General features: G+C 41.5%; 1 protein-coding gene and 1 long non-coding RNA gene across 2 annotated transcripts; one reads left to right on the forward strand and one right to left on the reverse strand.

Annotated features, from left to right (window-relative positions):
• Nucleotides 1–102: 102 nt before the first annotated feature.
• LOC121692976 lies at nucleotides 103–19,607 on the forward strand. Its single transcript, XR_006025387.1, has 3 exons — nucleotides 103–115; nucleotides 8,196–8,199; nucleotides 19,428–19,607. It is a non-coding gene; the product is annotated as an uncharacterized LOC121692976 (long non-coding RNA).
• Nucleotides 12,990–14,761, reverse strand: LOC121692971 (antimicrobial peptide NK-lysin-like). Its single transcript, XM_042072075.1, has 5 exons — nucleotides 14,644–14,761; nucleotides 14,331–14,374; nucleotides 14,047–14,142; nucleotides 13,746–13,903; nucleotides 12,990–13,214 (listed from the first exon to the last, which is right to left on the reverse strand). Exons 1-5 carry the CDS (start codon nucleotides 14,699–14,701, stop codon nucleotides 13,187–13,189), a joined length of 384 nt encoding a protein of 127 aa, XP_041928009.1. The 5' UTR covers nucleotides 14,702–14,761; the 3' UTR covers nucleotides 12,990–13,186.
• Nucleotides 19,608–23,398: the final 3,791 nt, after the last annotated feature.

Here is a 23,398-nt window from a genome sequence, read left to right on the forward strand (position 1 = left end):
TTAGTTTTTAGTAAACATGCGTAAAACAAACGTTCTCAAACAGAAAGCAGAAGCTAGCTTTTGTGTTTTTGAACAAAGGCATTAAATGACAGTAAGGCCCGGTGTCACTGATGTTGTTCAGCAAGCTCAAGCTACAATTGATGACTACAATTTGAATAGGCCCTACTTACCTAACATAAGAGATTATTGTCAAGACTCTATGACTACAGGTTAGAAGAATAGGCCTACTCTTCCCCTATTCTTAATGCTGTCATCATGACATCTGTCAACACCCAGTGAAAGGAAATGATCGGGGTCGAGTGGTTTGACAACCACAAAGGAAATACACACCTATACAGTTCACACATTGCAGTCAGTAAATTAGTCAGTTCAACTGGGTGCTGGAATTGCATAGCATCTCGCACATGACAACCAGGGGTGTAGTGGTAAAAAAAGAGGTGGGTAAACTATAAATTCTGTAATCAGGCAGTCCATGATGGCATGGTCACCAATAAGGCAAACCACAGTATACCGGTGTGTATCCTGAACACATCACTATAGGCTACCATTTGATGGTACCAAGTACCCTGGAAATCCAGAGTTCTCGCGAGAGCACAATTTGAATTGTGCCCGCAAGATACTCTGGCCACGAGCAATGATCCAAATTTCTTCTATCTCTCGAGCGAGAGGGAACAATCAAATCGGTGTAGGCGGGACAAAGGCGAGCTACACTGATGACTGACACTGATGAATTGTTGTGATTGGTCGTAGCGTTATCCAACTGCGTGCAGTGAGAGTTTCAAATGCATGCTTGGTGCCGTCCCTCGAATTGGGCCATTTTCATTACTCGTGGCCAGACCCTTAATATGAAAGATTCCAGGGTCTGGTTTACCAGGCTAGGTACCAAGGGTATCACTGGGCCAATCCCAAAGTCCGGACTCACAGACTCTGGTGCGCGTTCTCACAAAATTCGTAAGGGCTTAGGGCTGTCTCAATGTCGAATTTCAAAGGGTGTGAGGGTTTGAGTACACACTTACGAGCCCTTTCTGTGAGTCTGCATCGGTACAGACTTCACCAAAGGATTTACCCACAGTTCAAAGCGTTGTGACCTCTACCGCAGAGACGACAAGGAAATCCAAAAATTACAAAGGTAAACAACAGCACGACACACGACCAGCTTGTAAAACAAGAGTTTGAAAAGATGTGGAATCAGGCAGTTGTCTCCTGTGCCTTGGCCGTGTGAAAAGCAACAACCTTAAAATGAAAATTCCCAAACCAGCAAGTATCAGCAACATATTTCTTGTTAAGTGTCGCCAATGTAACATATGATCTCGTGAAGTGCTGTCCCAAACCCATTTATACCTATCTGAGCCCATGTGGCCACACACACTCACTTTCTTAGCACCTGAGATTAATTAAGTCTGAGTCTTTTGTCCTTAGTCCTCAGGGCTCACTTTGGGATTGGCGCACTGGGTGAATCACTATTCAGTTCCTACATTAAAGGTTGTATCAGCGATTGCAAACATAAATGATCACATTCATCTAATCTTTCCTAACGATCCGCTGTTCCGCTGATCCGTGTTCCAACCAATAACCGACGAGATGCGCGTTCAGGAGAGTTTCAATTGCACGGGAGGGAGGGGGAGGGAGGAGCGAGCTAGCTCTCTATTTTGTTTGAATGTCAACAGAAGTGACGTTACCCCACCATTGCTGATACAACCTTTAATCTAAGTTCATTGTTAACTCCAGAAGGAATAAATATGAATATAATTATTGAATCACAATAAAGAGAACAAATATGTCAGGATATATGTCAGAATGACACTTCAGAAATCAGTGTACATCCTTAATGTGGCAGTTTTGATACTGAATGATCTGTCAGGACTTAATATTAAGAAATTAAATAAGTGCATTGTGTTAGCTGGCCTGACAGCTGCTAAAAAGATGATTGTGCTACGATGGAAACCCCCTCAGGTGCTCAACATCAGACAGTTTTAAAAACGTCGTTATTATGACATTTTCTCCCGTCGGTGAACTCCATGACATTTGCATGATTACAAGACATAAGTTTGTCTCCTCATCTTTCCAAAAGTGTGCGCGTTGTTTCATCATGATTAGGAAACTGTGTGAGAGACAATTGGTTCATTTTATCCTAATTCTGTGTGAATTGAGCATGCACAGGCATACAACACTCTTCCTTCTGGGAGCATATTCCTTTTAAGGTGTGTTCATGACCCAATATTCCGTTTAAAACAGGCATATGCTAGGGTGGGCAAACGGTTTATTAGTAAACCGAATATGGCCTTTTTTGGTTTATTTCAATCAGAATAAGGCGTTTACAAGACACACGCATATTCGGTTTATTCCCAATAAACTGTTTTTGCATTTTGGTTCCAAGTTACATTTCCCTTATCGGTCCGCTGGATCAGATTATATTTTAATTCATATGTTGGTCTGTTTATGACTCATATGTTTGTGTGTGGCTGTTTTGTTCTGAATCTATGATCTTCTTTGTCAAAAAAGAAAGGCATTATTAAAGGGACACCAGGCAACGGTTTTGTGTTAATTAATCATCTTTGTAAGTTGGTATATGGTTAAATGATTCATTACAGGGCGAATGAAGACTCTCTCGCCTGCTTGCAAGTTCGGTGTATCCGACCCGCCGACCTTCAGTCTCACAAAGTCTCAGACATCGCGAAAAGCAGGATCAGTTTACATCCTGCATCCCCAGCACAGAGGCAGGCTAACGAAATGCTAGCGATTGTTGCAAATGTGTGTATAATGGCAGAGCCGTCAAAGAAGCAGCGAAAACCCTTGACGGAAGATGCAAAGAAAAGGAAAAGAGCTTCAGACCGAGCGAGGGCTCGCACGTACAGACGCTAGGGGGAGCTTCAGAGAGAAAAAGCATCAGGCTTGCCTGGTGTTCTTTTAAAGATAGGCATTTTCCATTGCTTCGCTGTGTTCTTTCTATTAAAACGAGAATAAATCTATTTCAAGAGGTGAAAATCACTAGATCGAAACACCTCGAGGCTTTTATGTATTTTTCCAGGGTATTAAAAGAAAAAGTTTGCGCTAGTATGAAAGATAAAGTTTATAACGTAACGGTAAATTTGCCTAATCTGTTCTGATTACATAACATTATTACTGTCAACCAGGGTGGCTTTTCTTTGGAACTTATTTGCAAACCTGAAAAAAAATCGGCAAGTAGGCTATGAGACTCTGACTGATGATTGCATTCAGGAAGTATTGCAGCATGTTGACAGCGGTTTACACCATGTTGGTTTTTTTTTTTTAAAATGAAGACTATCTATTCTCAATAATTGCTTTAATCACTGGCAAACTGCTTATCAATTTGCAAAAAAAAAACACGTTCCTTTTCTGTAAAAGTTTGGTCTGGCATAGTATTTCACGTTGTTAATTTGGTTTGTGTAGAACAGAAATTGGTTGCTATGGAAACGTGATGTCACACTTTAGTACTCTATTCTTTTTATTATTATTTCCTCCTGTTCCTTGCGCCCCACCTGTCATTCACCACTAGTGGGGCCCACCCCACACTTTGAGAACCACTGTGCTAACTGATGCCATTTGTGTTATGCCTCTGGGAATGACATCTTTAGTGGTTTCCACTTCTAATCACTGAAACGGGGAGAGTAGCCTACCTATAGCATGCCAAAATAACACAAGTGACACATGCTTCTCCAACTTTGTTGTCAGGTGCCCTCTGCAGGCATCTCATGTTTAAGTTTATTGTCACATACATAGCCTACATGATAAAGATGATCACATCAATACTAGTGATGACATTCTTCGACTTATTGCCAGCTCAACTTCTGAGTAAGATAAATCAAACTAATGCATAGAAAAATGCAAAATAGTAATTCAAGTCTGAAACGCTGAAGGAAAGATGTAAGAAGATACAAACCAATAAAAGTAGGGGTGTTGTGTAAAATCTGTAAACACAAACTGAATCTAGGGCTGTATTGACGAAGCATTTTATCTGACCACTTGGAGTACTCCTAAATTGCACTAATAGTTCATAAAAGGGTGGCATGTTCCTTTAAGTAGATGCACTGCACACTCCTCAACCACAGACTTAAAAGCCCCCTTTGTTTCTTGGTAAGAAGGGCATTTGAGTAACCTGTTATCAAGAAATGCAACAAACACACACACACACACACACACACACACACACACACACACACACACTTTCACCTCAACCATAGTGTGATTTTTTTTTGTGCTTTTGACAAAGGACTGCAGTTTGTAAGTGGGTCTGGCCAAAACAAAACCTCAGCCAGGGAAGGGGTACAAAGATATGGAAATGGTAAAAAATCAAGCAAACCACATGTGGATATAGAGATGTGTTAAGAAACAACGTAAGCTGTGTTGTTTTCAACACATTCGTTATAATAGTGTACATGGTAAGATGGTGGTGGTGTAAGGATCCTAATTACCAGGCTGATGATAATCTTTTCAGTCATATATTGACTCTTGATCAACTACTAAGTGTGGGCCTATTGTGGGCCTACTGTCACATGTCCACAGGAGCAGTTAACTATAGGGACAGGAAATGTAATCAAATGTATACCTTGTCATGTCTTGATTGATTCACTCTCACTACAACAATGGTCTCAAGTCTCATCAAAGTACTCTCAAATCAGATGACCTCCAACCATGTGATCCCAAATCAGCTGACCTCCAATCATGTGATCCATATCAATGTAACCAACCACAAACTAGGTAGCCTACCGTATTTAAGTGAGGTTCACAGAGCATTCTAGGAGCCATTCTGTAGTCAGAATCTCCCGCACCACTAAGGTGTGTAGTCATCATCCTCTGAGCTGGTATGTTCATTCTCTGATTGCTTCATATGGTTTCCTAAATGTTCCTTTAACCTGTTTTCGTGACTTTCACATTATTCATTTAGATGTACCTTCTATAATGTATTGGATGAATAGCTTGTGTCTGACAAATAAATTGTTATGCTTTGACCCGCATAGTTTTCTAGAGTTTCTTTAGATATCCCTCAAGTTGAAGATGGGCCAGGAGGAACGGCTAGGATTAGTCTCCAGGGCCGTGGGGGCTAAATCAGTGAAAGTGTAGGCATGCTACCAGGAGAACTGGCCATCGTATTGTACTGTGGTGGGTCACTGATTTTATTAGTAGTCTGGAATTAGACAGCTAACCTTAGCACACCCTGAACCCTCTGTAGCTTCGGTAAGGTGTTCTGTCCAGATGAGCATAGTGGTCCAGGCCAGCACTATAGCCTCTGACCGACTTTCACACTAGGATCATTACTCAAGTGAAGGCGCCTCCCGAATTAATCGGCCGAGGAGGGCCTCGCACACTATTCTTGGGGAAGATGCGTCTAATTAAATAGCTAGAAGGCATTCTTGTAACAGCATTGTGGGTAGGCCCACATCGGCCTACTATGGATAGTAATATTACGTTGACCGAAACTTCTCCATATCTAGCGGGGTCAGAATCATTAGGTTAACAGGGGTTCTATAATCAATTGTTATTTCCAACAGCGCGCGGACAGCTTCACGATTTCCTTCGACCACTCCCAGTTCCCTCATTGGTCCTGACGAGTGACGTCTTACAGGGGTATCTGGGTCTCCACCTGGACAATAAACTGGACTGGTCAGCCAACACTGACGCACTCTACAAGAAAGGGCAGAGCAGGCTGTACTTCCTGAGGAGGCTGCGCTCCTTCAATGTGTGCAGCAAGCTCCTCAGGATGTTCTACCAGTCTGTTGTTGCCAGCGTCCTCTTCTATGCAGTGGTATGTTGGGGAGGAAACACAAAAAAGAAGGATGCGGGGCGACTTGACCGGCTGGTAAGGAAAGCTGGCTCTGTAGTGGGAGCTGAACTGGAGTGCATCACTTCAATATCTGACAAAAGGACCCTGAACAAACATCTTGGACAATAAGTGTCATCCACTCCACAGCACTATTGTTAAGCAGAAGAGCCTCAGCTGGAGACTTCGCTCACTGCCTTGCACAACAGACAGACTAAGGAAGTCATTCATCCCCAGTGCCATTGAACTGTTCAATGCATCACTAGATAGATCACTAGAAGATAAGAGGAGAAATAGACTTCTCCGCATTGTTTGTCTGCCTCTTCACCACCTCCATGTCTTGAACTGACTGTCCACTACCATTGTCTTCTGCCTCACTGTTTGCGTGCTTTATTAGAAAGTAATCAACATCTAAATTTCACCATGTCTGTGGATGAGTCAAAAATGAACTTTTTGGACATCTTAGTAATAAGGGAAGGAAATACTCTAAAAAGTGATCTGTATTGTAAGAGCACCGATAGAAACTCTTTACTTCATGGGGAGTCATATCACCCAACGTCTCTTAAGAAAAACCTCCCCATATCACGGTTCAATAGAATCAGGAGAATTTGTAGTTCAGATGAGGACTATCGGATCCAATCTACCATACTAAAAGATCGATTCAGAACAAGGGGATACAAAGAACACTGGATCACAGAAGCCTCTAATAGATTTGATAAAATGTCCCAATCCGAGAGTCTGAGCAGGAAAAGAGCCCAGAATCAAGTGCCTAGGATTACTTGCTGTGTCCAGTTCTCGCCCATCGCCAAAGATATCGAACGGACTATTAAAAAACATTGGCATATTGTGGATACAGACCCGACACTGGGGGGGCATATTGACACTCTACTTCTTAAACGTGAACTGTACTGGATTTACACACTGGATACAATGGCACCTAAAGGTTTAAATGAAGACTTCAGTATTAGGCCTTTTCTGTAACTGATTTTGTGATGTTGTGTCTCGACTCGACGGTGTGAAGTGCTCCTTGGATATGGTTATATTTTCTAAATGTGAATGTAGTCTCCTTTATAGAAATGTATGATTAGTAACCTGTAGACTGAATAGACGCCAATATCATGTTTACTTATTATGATGGCCTAATGCGGCCTGATACACAGCCAAGTACTCTGATAGGGTGGAAGCTTGTACTTTTTAAAAAAAATTGTTTTTACAAAGTATAGTATATAAATGTTTTTCTATAAGTGCATGTTTTTTGTAGATATTATGACGTTGTGTATATATGTATATAAGTGTTTTGTAAATCTATTTAAATATATCACTCTGATGGGTCATGTGATCTTTGGTACTTGTTTAAATATGGCGACTGTCTGTCTGATATTCAAGTCTGATGAAGAGCGTTTAGCTCGAAACGTTACACACGGGTGAAAATCAATAAAAATTCCTGATGGGAGCATGTGTGCGGACAATCCACTCTTTGATAGCCTAGCACTTTTTGTCCAGCACCTGCCTTGGATGTGCGCACCAACATACTACTTTTGCGTGCTTTATTAACACATACAGTATGCACAACCCCTCCCTCCATGCCACAGCCGAGCTGTGACCACACTTATACCTTTCTTAATATAGTTATTTATATATAGATATATAGACTTCTTGCACTGTTGCACTGTTGGACTTACTCATTTGCACCATCACCATCACACTCATTCACACAGAGCACCTTACCTTACCTTATAAATACAAACTTCAGATCCACTATGAAATCCATAAAGAGATGCTCCGCACATATAACTCTGAAATATGCAAAGCAAGACAGTCTTTCTTTTCTAACATTATCAATAGAAGTTCAAATAACACTCGTATTCTATTTTCAACTGTTGATAAGTTAACAAATCCCCCCTCACAATTAGCGCCTGAACTTCTCTCAACTAATAAATGCAATGAGTTTTCATCTTTTTTTAAAGGTAAAATTGACAAAATCAGACTCAACATATCTGCTCAATTACAAATTCAACAACCTGAACTTCCAGCAACAAAAAGAGGGAAACTAAACTTGATGTCAGAGTTCAGCTTGATAGACTACGAAACACTTGAAAAAACGGTACAGAATCTCAGCCCTTCCACATGTGTCTTAGACACTCTGCCTACCAATTTCTTCAAAACTGTTTTTCACCTCATAGCGGCGGATGTCCTTCAAATTGTAAATGTATCATTGCTGTCTGGCACTTTTCCTAAGTCACTGAAAACAGCTGTTGTAAAGCCACTTCTCAAGAAGAATAACCTGGATGCCTCCATGCTAAACAATTACAGGCCCATATCCAATCTACCTTTTATTGGCAAAATTATTGAAAAAGTAGTCTTTAATCAATTAACCACCTTCCTAACATCAAATGGGTATTTTGATTACTTTCAGTCTGGTTTTCGGGCAAATCACAGCACTGAAACAGCTCTCATTAAAGTTTCCAATGACATACGCCTCAACACAGATTCAGGTAAAACATCAGTCCTAGTGCTACTGGACCTTAGTGCAGCATTTGACACTGTTGATCACAATATTTTACTACACAGACTAGAACACTGGGTTGGATTTACAGGCATAGTTATCAGCTGGCTAAAATCATATCTACAAGAAAGGAGCTTCTTTGTTGCCATCGGAAACTGTACCTCAACACCAACGTCCTTGACCTGTGGTGTTCCCCAGGGGTCGATCTTGGGGCCACTATTATTCAACCTCTATATGCTCCCACTTGGACAAATCATTCAAAATAATTTGATTTCATATCATAGCTATGCAGATGACACACAAATTTACTTAGCTCTATCACCAAACAACTATGGTCCTCTTGAATCTATGTGTCAGTGTATAGAACAAATCAACACCTGGATGTCTCAAAATTTTCTTCAGCTGAACAAAGAAAAAACTGAAGTAATTATATTTGGTAAAAATGAGGAAAGACTTAGGGTTGCCACTCTCCTTGACACAAAAGGGTTGAAGGCAAAGGATACTGTTAAAAACCTTGGTGTATTAATTGACAGTGATCTAAATTTCAACAGCCACATGAAAGCGATAACTAAATCAGCTTTTTACCACCTCAAAAATATTGTCAAACTCAGAGGGCTGATGTCAAAACATGACTTAGAAAAACTAATTCATGCATTTATCTCCAGCAGGGTTGATTACTGCAATGGACTGTTCACAGGCCTTCCTAAAAAGACTATTAAACAGCTTCAGGTGATACAAAATGCAGCAGCTAGGACTCTAACAAAAACTAAAAGAACTGACCACATTACTCCAATTCTTAAGTCCTTGCACTGGCTTCCAGTAAGTCACAGAATTGACTTTAAAGCACTATTGCTTGTTTATAAATCAGTAAATGGAGCAGGACCTAAATACTTGTCAGACATGCTTCAGCAGTACACACCTTCTCGTCCTCTCAGGTCCCAGGTGAAAAACCTGCTAGTAAAACCTACAGTTAGAACTAAACATGGTGAAGCAGCTTTTAGCTGCTATGCGGCTCAGCTGTGGAACCAACTTTCGGATGACATTAAAAAGGCCCCAACTGTAGCCAGTTTTAAATCTAGACTTAAGACCAAACTGTTCTCAGACGCTTTCTGCTAACTGTGCCGAGTTACAAATTCTGAATCTGCCTCGATAATTATTCTACTTTGTCTTTTATTACTTTTTTTACTACTTTTGCCTTTGTTTTTGCTTACTAATTATTCTTTATTTTTAAATGATTTTACCTTGTGTTTTATGTTTTCTTTTTATTATGATCTTTACCTTTTAACTATTCTTTGACTATATTGCCCTTCTATGCTTTTATTTGTTATTATCGTTTGGTTTTGTTTATGTAAAGCACATTGAATGACCTCTGTGTATGAAATGTGCTATATAAATAAACTTGACTTGACTTGACTTGACTTGACTTATGCACAGAGGACCACAGGCTCAGTCCCTGCTTCAGTCATTGCAAGTGCACCTGAATGATTAATTACCCACTATGTGGATACTGTTTTTTAGAATTGATTTAGATTAAGTTTTATTTAGTATAATTTATATTTTAGTATATTTAGTATATTCTTTATCTTCTACAGTCCTTATTGCTTAGTTGTGTTTTTTTATATTATATACTTTTAATTACTTTTTCTGCTGTTAGTGAATGTGTGTGTGTGTATGTTGTCTATATGCTACTGTGACCTTGAATTTCTCCTAGGGATCAATAAAGTATCTATCTATCTATCTATCTATCTACATGCTTATTTTTATGGTTCTTAGCAGACACTTTTGTCCAAAGCGACAAAAACACAAATATAATAGACTAAATTTAAAAAAAAAAATCAGAATACAGAATAATTGCAATAACCTTAAGCATGTACAAGGAGGTAGACAAATAATCTGTGATCTGTTCTTAAATCCACACATCTCAAATACACTTTCCCAACATACTGTAGCGTTGTTGGGTTCAGTGACTGTCCGCCGAGTTACCCAGAATGCTGTGCTGTTGTAATGTCTAAATAGTTGTGTTTTAACAGGCTCCTGTACATGTGTCATTTTGGGCGTGAGCTAAAGTTGGACATAGCAACAACTAGGTGGGGGGGGGGGCTTTACTACTAAATGACTGACAGGAGGATCTTTGCAATAACTTTAGATCAGAATATATTCTGAAAATATTATAATATTTATATTTTTAAAAAAATGACAAAAACAAAACCACCACACCAATTATGAGTTATAATAATTATTTCAACCTGATAGAGAATGATGATGAAAATAACTAACCCAGAGCAACTAGGCCTACATTGCCCATAATCCAAAGCAGGTCTGAGACCCGCAGAGAAGGTATAGTTTGAATATGAAGAAAACTGAGGCCCCATCAGAGATGAAGTGCACCACAAAGAGATCTGAGTCCTCTTTCAAACGATCTCACAATGTGTATACATAATTAACTGAGTCCCTTTTGTTTTGGTCCTCTTTCTGGTTCCCTTTTAGTGGACTGAGTTCGGTTCTTTTAAAAGGGACTACTGTATATGTGAAAATGAAAATAAATGAAATTGGATTAAAAAGGGACAATCTTAAAGGGAAAATCCAGTTTTTAAAAAGCCTCTATTTTGGGATGATATTGAATGTACATTTGTTTTAAAGAAGAACAACATTAATCGTAGTAATCTGGAGTAGGACTGGAGTTAGCCTGGCTAGCGCCACCACTTCTCAATGAGACGTGGTCTGGGAACCAAGAAAAATGCCCAGATCCGTTTATTGGGTGCCACGGATGTCTATCAAATGCGTCTGTGCATAGCTCATCATCGTCTTGCTTTCCCCCCTGTTCTGTGATTGGTTCCCTATCTCAGGCGAAAATTTGCTCCAAGGTCTCCAGGCTGCCTTAGCAGCGTGAATCAAATCGCGCACAAGGCAGCATGGGAACACCCAGGCTAGACTGGAGTGATCATTTACAACTAAATAGCATATAGCAGGGCAATCTGCGACATCAAACTAAATCTCTATTTTAAACCACTAACTAGGCAAAATCTAAATTGTACACTACTGTGGAGCGGGGCCCTGCAAACAAAGCAAAGTATTTGAAAGTGTGAAGAATGAGTGTAAAAGGACTGTTTGTGCACTCAGTGCATTCTTCTTCCGGTCTCCACCATCTTCCCTGTAAACAAACATTTTTCACCCGAGCATAAGAACATAGCATAAGGTGTAACCGGTGTCTTTCAAGGTGATGACTCCCTCCGATTTTTATATCACACTGCAACTGCACAGTTCACACAACCCCCTGTACCCCCTGACTCACTCTTGAGTGACGCTGTTAATTGGTCGCGACGTAAACCGATCAGCTCTTGCTCTCAAAACGCAGCGCTATTTTAAATTCTTGTGGTCTGTGGGCAGACTCACTCCGCTCCTGCGCCTTTAGTACTCTCTCCTCCTCCCCAACTCCACCTGTCTAGATCTGCTTAGGATAAGGGGGGGGGTTTGTTTCATTTCAGCCTGTCTCTTAATTCTCGCGGCAGCAATTTTCAGTGTATCTTGTATTTCTTCTGCAGCTTCAATTTAGCTGCTTCTCAGTTTTCGCAGCAGCATCATAAGCAGATCTAGGCCGCCACGACCAAGCATACTACCTTGTACTTACAGTACACTAATAAAATCTTGATTATTAATTCTGATATTTTCCTGTCTGAAATGTTCTTTTTTATGGCTGGGTGTGGGTACCTAAAGTGAAAACAAGATGTCAGGTCTTGCTTCACATGTATGACCTGAGCTATTCTCACCTCTTGCTCCAACTCATCTTTGTGCAATCATAAAGATTCCCCCGACATACATTTCCTCACTTCCCAGCAAACTATAGCACAGTGGAGAGTCAAAATGTCTGTGCCTCTTGTGAAAAGTCAGCCTCGAAGAGATTGAAGAGATCTGTGCTAAGGAATTAATCTGAATTGGAATAAGATTGAAATTGATCAGGAACTGTTATGGAAATATTATGGTTCAAAACTTAACAATCAAATCTGTATGATTAAGGTAAGATGAGCCTTTAATGTCTCTTAGGGAGAGAAATTTGTCTTGGGCAATCGAGACAGTGTGCTTACCCAAATTAGAAAAACACATACATTAACACCAAACTGAGACATTGAATGAACATAACATACAGGCTAACTTCACATCAACACAGACATAGCCAAACCCCCCACCCCACCCTCACACACACACACACTCACACCCACCCATACTTGTACCCGCCCACATACACACACAGCCAGCCCGCCACCCATACTCTTACAACCCACAGTTAATATTGCACATGATACTGCATAGTCTGCATTACACACTGCCCTATTCTAAACTAACACTGCATCATAACACTATTGTAATATTGCACGATATTACAATAGAGACCTGTAATTTATATTGCACACTGCCCTATTCTAAAAAACTGCACCAATGTAGACAGTTCATGATCAATAGATAGATACACCCACTTACCCACACACACACTATTGCACATGATATCACATAGTCTGCAGTGAACTCAAAGATACAGAGATCTATTCATCTGTGCGTGTTCATGGGCATGTCAAGCCCCTCATGGCTGACTCATACTGTGGTTTCTGGTTCTCACCAAAATGTTCCACTCTAGGAGCTGCAAGTCACAGTTGCACATGTAGTGTGTAGTGTAAAAGGTCCATCAGAGCTGGCACTATTAAAGAACACACACACAGTTTTTGTTTTTTATCATGATGCTTTATTTTCTCCTTGACCGTGGTGCAAAATATGATCAGATGTACAAGATGAGATAACCACATATTTCATGAAGCCTGATGCTCGACAGTGAAGTGTAGCACAGAGCAAGCGGAAGTGCAGATAGCTGAGCTCTTGTCTCGGTTCAGCCTCTGGCTCTGTCATGTCACTCAGATGAAGCCTGGTAGAGACTTTGGCCTAAATGCACAAATCAGTATGCTTAATTAGGGAGGGTTTTTTTTTTTAAATGTTTCATTGATCCTTTGCAAAGTGATAAACAATCCAGATTGATCTCAATAAGTGGTGTATGTATGACGTTGAACAATCAAAAATTAAAGCTCTTTGAAATTCATCTTTTTTTTCAAACTTCACCGTTTTGAAGAGGTTCAAATGCTGTTTAGAGAGGTTCAATCAAGCATAATTACATGTAACATGTTTCTTACCAAATTATATTTTTAAAAAATCAAAAGTTTTATTTAGCAGTAAGTCTGATCGCTAAAATAGAGGCCTTTGTCCCTATCAAGTCTGAAGATCAACACATCAGATTAACACATCAAAACATTGGTCAGTCTTTTTGCACCTTTTTAATTAAACAGGTACTTTTGAACATCCATGTGCTCCAGTGACTTCTCTCCTTACAATATAGCTATCTAGATCATTAGCTAGGAGCAATGTAAAGGCAATATGATCAACGAACAGTTTATTAACAGAAATCTTCAAGACACCCACCTGCAGGCCTTCAGATGGACACAGATGGTCCTCACATCATCTGATGTGGAAAGTTCTGCCGTCAACTGGTCAGTGTACTTTCTCACAAGCCATCGGCATGCAGATTTCAGGATGAAAGTTTTATTGCACACACTTTTCAGCTGCTCTCTGATTATGTCCTATGAAACAATGGTATCATATTAGAATCTCCAACAGCAAAGGCCATTCAAGAGGTACAGTATCTTATTCATGGTCATTAATGAGATCTTAGTCATGGAGTCCTTTGTCATGGTTGGATTCTGTGTATGTTGTAGACTCTCACCTCACCAGCCTCATCAGGGAGTGTTTTCCTCATCTTCTTTACAATCCATTTACAAGCCTTGCAAGCCCCTGGAAATGCCTCTGTTCCTGACCCAGTCTGTCAACATGAAAAGTCAATCATGTATTATTCCCTTTACATAAATGTTGTATGATTGTTTGGGTTTGCTCTTACCAAAAATAAATCATACTCCCTGTCCCAGAATCACAATTGTTGTGTAAACAATCTGATAAGATAATAGTTATATTTTGCATGAGAAATAATGTCTGATCTTAATGAAGTGTCACCTTCACCCGTTGCTCCTCAAAACCAGCTTCATGACTTGTCCAAACTGTGAACAAAATTAGTTAAGAAATCAAGTCAAGTCAACTTTATTTATAGATTTATACTTCATTGAGAAGCCTTACTCTCAAGACACTGCTAAAACATATACTTTCCCTGTATCATTTCATTATCCAAAATTATTAATTTCCAGTTTGAGTGAATGATGGCGACCGATGTTCTATGGCGATACTCTCATAATACTTTAACAAAGCACACATCCCCAATGACACAGCTAATGAATCCTAGCCGTACAGAAAAAAGACTCAAACATCTTACCTGAAGTCAGAAGAATTGAAGTAATGCACAAGAATAATGGTGTATATATGCCCGTCATCCTTTACGAATACACTTTACTGCAGGAGTTTGTGCCCTTATATAGCTGTGAATACTGCCGTATGAATATAGGCCCATAACTAATCCAATCACCATACTCCGCTCGACATCATAACATATAAATACTCAACATCCAACTCTCACATCCTCTTTCATGGAGCTCATAGCAATTGCCTTCTTAGTAGTCACATACTTGCAAGTGACCACCTATCTCTTTACATGACAGAGGGCCTTTGAATGTCTGTTAGATAATAGGCTTTATTTGTCATCCTTTTTATCACAATTACTTATTTTTGTGATTTTGTGATGCATGTAGGGTTTTGAACAAGCAGACGAGGGAGCAAAGACATCCACAGAACAATTTATGCTGTCTACTTCCTGTTAAAACCAAAGATTCTAGAGCGGAGCTCTGTTCTAGAATCTTTGGTTAAAACTCAATATCCAATTTAACTTAACTAAAAGCCCCATCTGTTAAAGGTAGCCTACGTTGTTTGACAGTTAGATTACACAAAAACTACCTGTCCAATTTTTTTAAAAAATTGAAAGTGTCTCATGAATTGAAGATGTCATTAAAATATTACGCTGATCAGGATCAAAGGGCTATTCCAGGAATTATTTTTCATTTTCTTCAACATTGTGAGAGAGGGCATTTTTTGACGTCTGCAGTCTTGGTGGCCTAAGGAATTAATCAGAATTTGAATTGGATTGGAATTAATCAAGAACCTACGTGGAAATGTTATGGGTCAAAACATTCATATTAACAATAAAATCTGTATGATTAGTACTGTAGTGAACACAAAGAGACAGAGCAAGCAGAAGTGCAGATAGCTGAGATCTTGTTTCGGTTCAGCCTCTGGCTCTGTCATGTCACTCAGATGAAGCCTGGTATACTTTGGCCTAAATGCACAAATCAGTATGCTTAATTAGGGAGGGGTTTTTTTTAGAAAATGTTTCATAATTGAAACTGTCACCCCACTGAACTTTTACCTCTGCTATTCCTGTTTGATTGTGTTTATGTAAAGCACATTGAATGACCTCTGTGTATGAAATGCACTATATAAATAAAGTTGACTTGACTTGAATTGAACTCTGGTTTAATTAAACAGATAAAATTTGTTTTATACATAACCTTGCCCCTTGTTAATGGTGGTCCTTCTAAACGAGACCAAGATGGCAAAATGTTTGTCAGTTCAACATGCTACATAAATGCTATACAGGCATCTTGGGCTTTGTGTTGTTTAGCGTTGACTATTGTGTGTGTGGTGTGTGTATTTGTGTTCTGCATCTTATGTCAGGCCCCAGCCGTTGCTGCCCCGATGCCTGCACCTGGATCATCAGGATGAGGGTCAGAGTTCAGGACAACGTCTTTCTCATTCCAGTTCCACACAGGTTTGTCTGCCCTCACCTTCACCTGCACCCATGCTGACTGTAGAGCACACAGGTGAGAAGAACACACAATACACCATGATACCAAATGGTGTAATAGTCCTGCACGAGAAGAGAGGAGAGGAGCACATGGGCGTCTTACATGTTAAATGTTACACTTTAGAGTCTGAACCATAACACAACGCCCATACCATACCTTCCTCTAACTAGATGTACTGTAGAGCGGTACAAAATATGACCGCCGCCCAGTCCTGCACAGTTTCTCCGCAAAAATAAATCTTGCATGTCAATTTGTCTCCATCTCCTCCATCCCCTACTCTTGCAACTTTTGTGTATGTAAATTAGATTGTGCATGTGTGTGTTTGCTTTTGTGTATATGTGTGCTTCTCTGTGTGTGTATTTTCACTTGTGAGTGTGTGTGTGTCTATGTCTGCTTGCCTGCATGTGTTTGTGTGTTTTATGTGTTTGTGTGTGCGTGTGTGTGTGTGTGTGTTTGCTTGCTTGTGAGTGGGTATGTGGGGGTAATGGCGTGTGTGTGTGTGTGTGTGTTTATATGTGTGTGTGTGTGCATGTGCCTGCTTGCCTACATACGTGTGTTTTTATGTGTGTGTGTGTGTTTGTGTGTGTTTATGTGTGTGTGAGTGTGTGTACGTGCATGCGTGCGTGTGTATGAGTGTGTGCATACCTGTGTGTTTATGTGTGTGTGTGTGTGTGTGTGTGCCTGCATGTGTGTGCATGCATAGTGTACAGTCACTACAGTTTTTCTCAGTCGCTTTGGTGCTTTTCTCACATCACTATTAACATTTGCACAGCAGTTAGTGCATTTCTCAAAACAATTAGTGCAAACTGCAAAACCTAGTGGATAACCTGCAAAAGCACGTCACTTGCTCAAAATGGATAGTCCATTCCTCAAAACGAAAGTATTATTTATGTCAATGAAACTGGCAGTGTCATCAAAATGAGAAGTCTTGACACCATTGTTTATGAACAAGATAGGCAAATGACTTTGTCATGTTTTCATTATGGCAGTTTATTCTCTGTGTTTTCCCATCCAAAAAAGGTCAGAACTTGGTGACACTACCTGAACATGCTCAAGACAGCACTATACAGTAGCCTACTTGTACAGCCATTTGAAAACTACAGTAAAGTTAGAAATAGCTGTAGTTAGGAGAGTGAGTACAAGACACTGAATATGTACGTTTCACATTTTTACTGTGCTCTTTGCAATTCTCAAAGTCAAAGTCAAAGTCAAAGTCAGCTTTATTGTCAATTTCTTCACATGTTCCAGACATACAAAGAGATCGAAATTACGTTTCTCACTATCCCACGGTGAAGACAAGACATATTTTACCAATTTAAGTCCACAGACAAACATAACATTCAAGTAAACAAAAAAGTAAGTAAATAAGTAAATAAGAGGGCACATATAATAATGAAAAAATAAGAGCAGCAAAATTTGGTTGAAATTGTGCATGGACAGTCAATAAAATACTAGTGCAAAGTCAGGCCAATAAAAGGCTTGGGTAGTTCTGTTTGACCTAAGTAATAAAGAAAGTGGCATAGTGGTGCAAGTTATGTAAGAGCAGCAGAAGTGTTGTGTTTTCAGGACAACAACACCAAGTTGTAAAGTGTACAAGTGTGCAAGTGGAGTAGTGCAGGCGGCCATTGTGGGTCCAATGTCCAGGATGTTATGTAGCTGAGGGTGGAGGGGGGAGAGGAGGGAGAGAGTTCAGCATCCTTACAGCTTGGTGTATGAAGCTGTTGGTGAGTCTGGTAGTGCGGGAGCGCAGGCTTCTGTACCTCTTCCCAGAGGGCAGTAGATCAAACAGATTGTGAGCGGGGTGACTTGAATCACTCACAATTTTGGTCGCCTTGCGGGTGAGGTGGGTGGTGTAAATGTCCTTCAGGGAGGGGAGTGAAGCACCAATGATCCTTCCAGCTGTGTTCACTATGCGCTGCAGGGCTTTCCTGTTGTATTCAGTGCAGCTTCCGCCCCACACAGCGATACAGCTGGAGAGGATGCTCTCAATGGTGCCTCGGTAGAATGTGGTCATGATGGCTGGTGGAGCACTTGCTCGCCTGAGTTTCCGCAGGAAGTACAGGCGGCGCTGAGCTCTCTTCGCCAGTGATGCAGTGTTGGTGAATTCTACAGCATTGTGACAGAATTTGATAACTAGTTCACCAATTTTGTATGTAATGACTCAAGCAATGAAATGAAGACTATCAGTTTTATTGGGAACGACTATTCAGCATCTATAAGTATAGTTCATTTTGACTGACATGACAAAGCAACTGAAACATGTCCAAAAGCATTTGCAATTTGTTCAGAGGAAGGAGAAATTGCTACTATGATGTGCACAAATAACTAAATGTTGTGGAGGTTGAACTAATAGTTATGAGAATTTTCATTCTGATCTGAGAAAAGCACCAAAGCGACTGAGAAAAACTGTAAATGTACACATATATTAATTTATTGTATAGTCCCCCATGAACGGAATTCCACGAAAATTGGCATGCATTCAGAGGGTCTCATTATGATCCTACACAAATTCTGTGCAGCTTTGAACCTGCGATTACAATGCCTCGTTTTTGCTTTTTAACTTGTTGGTGCTACACAACAAATGAGAGGATATGGGATGGGTTGCACTGAACAATCAGTGTTCCGGGAATCCTTGACACAAAATCAATTAAGAAAATCAGGAAGAAAAAAAAAATCTGACTAAACCTATATGACCGCTGCTTCGCTGCGCGGCAGTCATAATAACTTCATTTTTTGCGCATCTTAATTACTTATGAGCTTCATGCTAAATTTAGCATCAAGCTTGATGCATGAAATGTTGAATGCTTTGCCATCGAGATACATATAGTAGCACTTTTCACACTCTTAAAATTAATGTGTTGTCCCTATCTGGACACAGAGATGTGTTAAAAAACAACACAAGTTGTCTTGTTTTTAACACATTCCTTTTAAGAGTGCATGGTGTGTGTGTGTGTGTACTCAGTTCTGTTACAATGAAATGAACTGTAGTAATCATGTTAGCCACCACATATTACTGTAAACTTGAGCTGGTGCTGAAGACGCTACCCCTCCACCTCTCCCATCTCCACCTGACCGCTGTGTGCTCCTGGCTACACATCTCACGACCAATCTCTCTCCACTCTGTCATCTCGGTAATCACATGGTAGGCTTGAGAACCCCAAATGAGTTTTGAGGGTAGCATTGCATAGCACTGGTAGCACAGTGGTTAAGGAGCTGGGTTACCATGCAGCAGCCTGAAAAGTTGAGGGTTCAATGCCCTACTGCCACCATTGTGCCCTTGAGTAGGGCACTTAGCCCTGAGTTCTCTGTAGTCTCAAGACCATCTCTCCACTCCGTTACATATTCCATATGTACAGGGAATGACCCCCCACCTGCTAAGGACCGTGGATAGGCTTTAAGACACACCGGCTCGCCCGGACACGCCCAACCTGAACCTATAAAACACCTGTGTTGGCGTGTAATCACTGATTGTTTGATCTCCACTGTTGCGACCGTGTGGTAGTGAACTGGTGAAACTTTCTTGTGCGAGTTTTTTACAGGCCTCTTTGGCCTCTTCCTCATTCATGTCGTCTGTGGCTGTAAACAGAGCGTTGTTCTGCTGGCCCCGCCTCCACTATGGAGCGCCATCAGGGCCACAAATGCATTGGTTGTGGCATTTCTATGCCTATGGAAGATGGCCATGATAAGTGTGTGTTGTTTCTGGGCCACCAACATGCTTTCTTGGCGAGGGACGCCCCCCAGTCGTGCATGAATGGTTTTATTATGCAGTGCCAATGGCAGGACTATGGAGGCTCTGCTGGGTAAGCTGCATAGGCCCATAGCGATGCAAGCCCACCTGGCTAACACAGCGGGCATTCTGTTCGACACCTCTCAGGTCTCTTGCAAAGCAGTGCCGGTGATCCCACTCTTTTGAGAGAGCTCCAGTCAGCCTCTGTGTGCCTTGCTGCAGTGTCTAAGGAGCAGGCAGTGGCATCGGGCCGCTCCTTGGCTCACTTCTGGGTAGCTAGACGCCATCTCTAGCTGTCTCAATCTCAGCTCCAGCAGGCAGACAGAGAGCGTCTTTTGAGAGTGCCGGTGGAGCCTGGGTCCATGTTCTGCCCACAGGCAACCACCCTGTTGCAGCAGGCGCGTGACAGCCACCGCTGTGCAGAAGAGGTGTCAGGGTCTCTTGGCAGGCGCCCTAGGGCATTCACGCCTCAGCCAACACCTACCTTGGGGCATCCGTCTTGGGGGCCGACTGATCTCAGGCAGCGGCTTCAGGCATCCCAGGGGCAGGGTGGCCGCCCACAAGCTGGCCAGGGGGCCAGCGTGCTACTAGCCGTGGCCCCTCCAGGCGCTCTCGTCATTCCTGACAATCTCCGGGCCAGCCAGCCTCGCCTCTCAGCTCGATGCAGGAAGGCTTGGCTGGCCTTAGGAGTGGATCCATGGGTGCTCTCCACCATGACCCATGGGTAGCGTCTGCAGTTCAGGACCAGTCCCCGTGTGACGAGGGCACCTACGGTTACCTTGGTGAGCAGTCCCATGCACGCTCAGACCTTAAGTGCAGAGCTGTCCACCCTCCTGGACAAGAGGGCGATAAGGATAGTCAGGAATTCAGACCCCGAAGTGGTGTTCTTCTCCCGTTATTTTCTTTCTACCCAAGCACACGTTGCAAGCCCAGGTGGAGTGCAAACTCTGCCTTCGCCTCTTGGGCCTTATGGCAGCAATGGTGCAGGTAGTCCCCTTTGCCCTCCTTCACATGCGCCCAGTCCAGAGGTGCCTGTTGAGCCTTGGCCTGTGCCCCCAAGGGCTCACCCAGGCCAAGGTGACTGTGTCCCGCAGGCTTCACAGGGCCCTACACTGATGGAGAGATCCTGCCAACACCGAGGGGGAGTGCCATGGACCGGTGATTCGTCACCGGGTCGTATTTACAGACGCATCCCCAGTAGGCTGGGGCGCCGTTCTCAATGGTCAGGGCATTAATGGTCTCTGGACGGACCCTTGGCTATCACAGCACATCAATGTCTTCCCGCCCTTCACTCTTCTCCAGCCCCTCCTTCGCAGAGTACAGGTGGAGCAGGTGAGGCCAGAGTGCGAATTACCCCACCATAATTGGGGGGTACTGCTCCTTCACTTCTTCTATGACCATCATGGTCCACTACCATATCAATCCCCATTGTGATCGCCAAGTGCAACATGTGTTGTGCAACACACATACAAGGTGTAAACATGCGACAAACTGATAATCAGTTGGCTACAGAATATCTCATTGTTATTATATCCAAAAGAGAACTGTTTTGATCAACTCTCAAAAGCTAGAAGTTAAGTGCACTGAAATACCATTCTAATTACTAGTAAAAGTAATACATTTACAAGAAGCCTATTGCCTATTTCATAACATATTGATTTGGTTTATTTTTAGATTTCATAAGACCTGGATCCAACTCTCTATTATAGCCTACTGTATAAACAGAAACCAATTTTCCATTATAGTGTATGGTAGTCAGTGTCAAATCAACACAATTGCCTAGAGACAGGGCTTTGAACCAGATTTTTTTGTCAATTGGTTCGTTCTGAACAGAAACAGTATTTTAAAGGGGAACTTGGCAACTATTTCAACTTAATAAACCCGTTTAGAAATCATTTGGATGGTTAAATGACCTGTTCCGGTGAAAATGGTGACTTTCCCCGCTGCGCCTAGCGTCCCCAGGCGGAAAACCAACCTTGCAACAACAGACTACCGTCCCGGAAAGAGAAGTGAGAAACAAGAAACTCATTTTAAATCGTGTTTCTTACCTTGTAACATCCACATAGTTCTGCCAAACTTATGCTAACAGTTCGCTAGCTTGTAAACAAATCCATGTGTTTTATCATTACCTTTTCACACAGTTTGAAATAGCATAATGTGCAATTTCTCCAGCAGAGGGGGAAATCCTGCCAAGTTTCCCTTTAACGTTTCTGGTTTTGGTTCCCACCCTAAAATTGACGTTCCCGAACCGGTTAGGGACCGTTCGTTATTTATAAACGGGGCCACCGGAGGAAAATAGGGGAGGGTCATGTCTTTTTATTCTTTGTTGAGGGGAGGGTCACCTAACTTTTTTTTGTCTAGGAGGGGGGGTCACCCACCTTTTGTATTAATGAAAACAGCAAAAAATCAAAGTGGCTTTTTTGATTGTTGATTTCTGGCGCCATATAACGTTATCTTTCGTTCCAGCTATGAATCGAATGAATCGTGCTTTCACGACAACCATGTCGTTAACTTAAATAGGCCTACTGTAGGTTAACATCACTCTGAGTTCGCATTTAAGCAAGCAAAACGATGATTTGAATGCATCTGTTTCTCTGGAAGGGCAAGGGGTAACAACAGGACAACACAGAGACAGGCCAGAATGCAGGACTAATGTTATGAGAGTATTACAGTAGGCCTAATATGGGATATTCTACGGGAAAATATTAAAACGGCAAGACAGCGGGGAAAAGTTAAAATGATAGGCAAATAGGCAAAATGAAATTGTGCAAACGGCCTTTTCAAGTCATTTGAGAAGTAAGGAGTGTAGCATGCTCCCAAATTGACGCTCGTCTGAGAGTTTTGGATAATGTTCAGCTTCGGCAGCTTTACAATGACTGAGGAAGCCTAGAGACGAGTCCATAGCAACAAGTTCATGTGTTGAATTTGTTATTACCCAGTGTGCTTTGTTAAATGGTCTCAATGTTTTATTGTTTTATTTCATGTGAATACTTACTAGAGTAACTTATTTCAAGTAGCCTAGGCTAATGCAGTTGCAGGAAGTGTGCATTTAGTTTCCATGCTTATTGTGTTTCCACAACAATGTTAGTGAATAAATCTACTGAAATGGCCACCATCTTGGTGAAGTGTGATGTGTGATGTGATGTGATCAGAAAGCAGAGGGTGAGTTTAGAACGATAGCATACGTCGATGTGTTATAGCGCTATATAACGTGATCGGAAGGTATTTGACAATTGGCTGGGGAGGGTCATGTCTTTTTTGAAAACACTGCTGGAGGGTTGTTGAAATTTTTTTTGCAGGCATTGGACGGTCATGCAATTTTTGATTGAAGCACTCAAAATCCCTCCGGTGACCCCGATTATAAATAACGAACGGTCCCTTAGAACAAAAAAATATTGTTCCAGAACCGGTTAATAACGTTCCATGTCAGCTGTCGGAAAAAAATATACGTATGCTTTCAAAACGGCTATTAATAGTCACAATATTGTCTTTTAGACTCTATCCTACAGCAAACAAACACTAGGCCTCTGCTTTATACAAGCTGC

The sequence above is a fragment of the Alosa sapidissima genome, chromosome 19 (genome assembly GCF_018492685.1).
Source record: "Alosa sapidissima isolate fAloSap1 chromosome 19, fAloSap1.pri, whole genome shotgun sequence".
In the NCBI taxonomy this organism is placed as follows: domain Eukaryota; kingdom Metazoa; phylum Chordata; class Actinopteri; order Clupeiformes; family Clupeidae; genus Alosa; species Alosa sapidissima.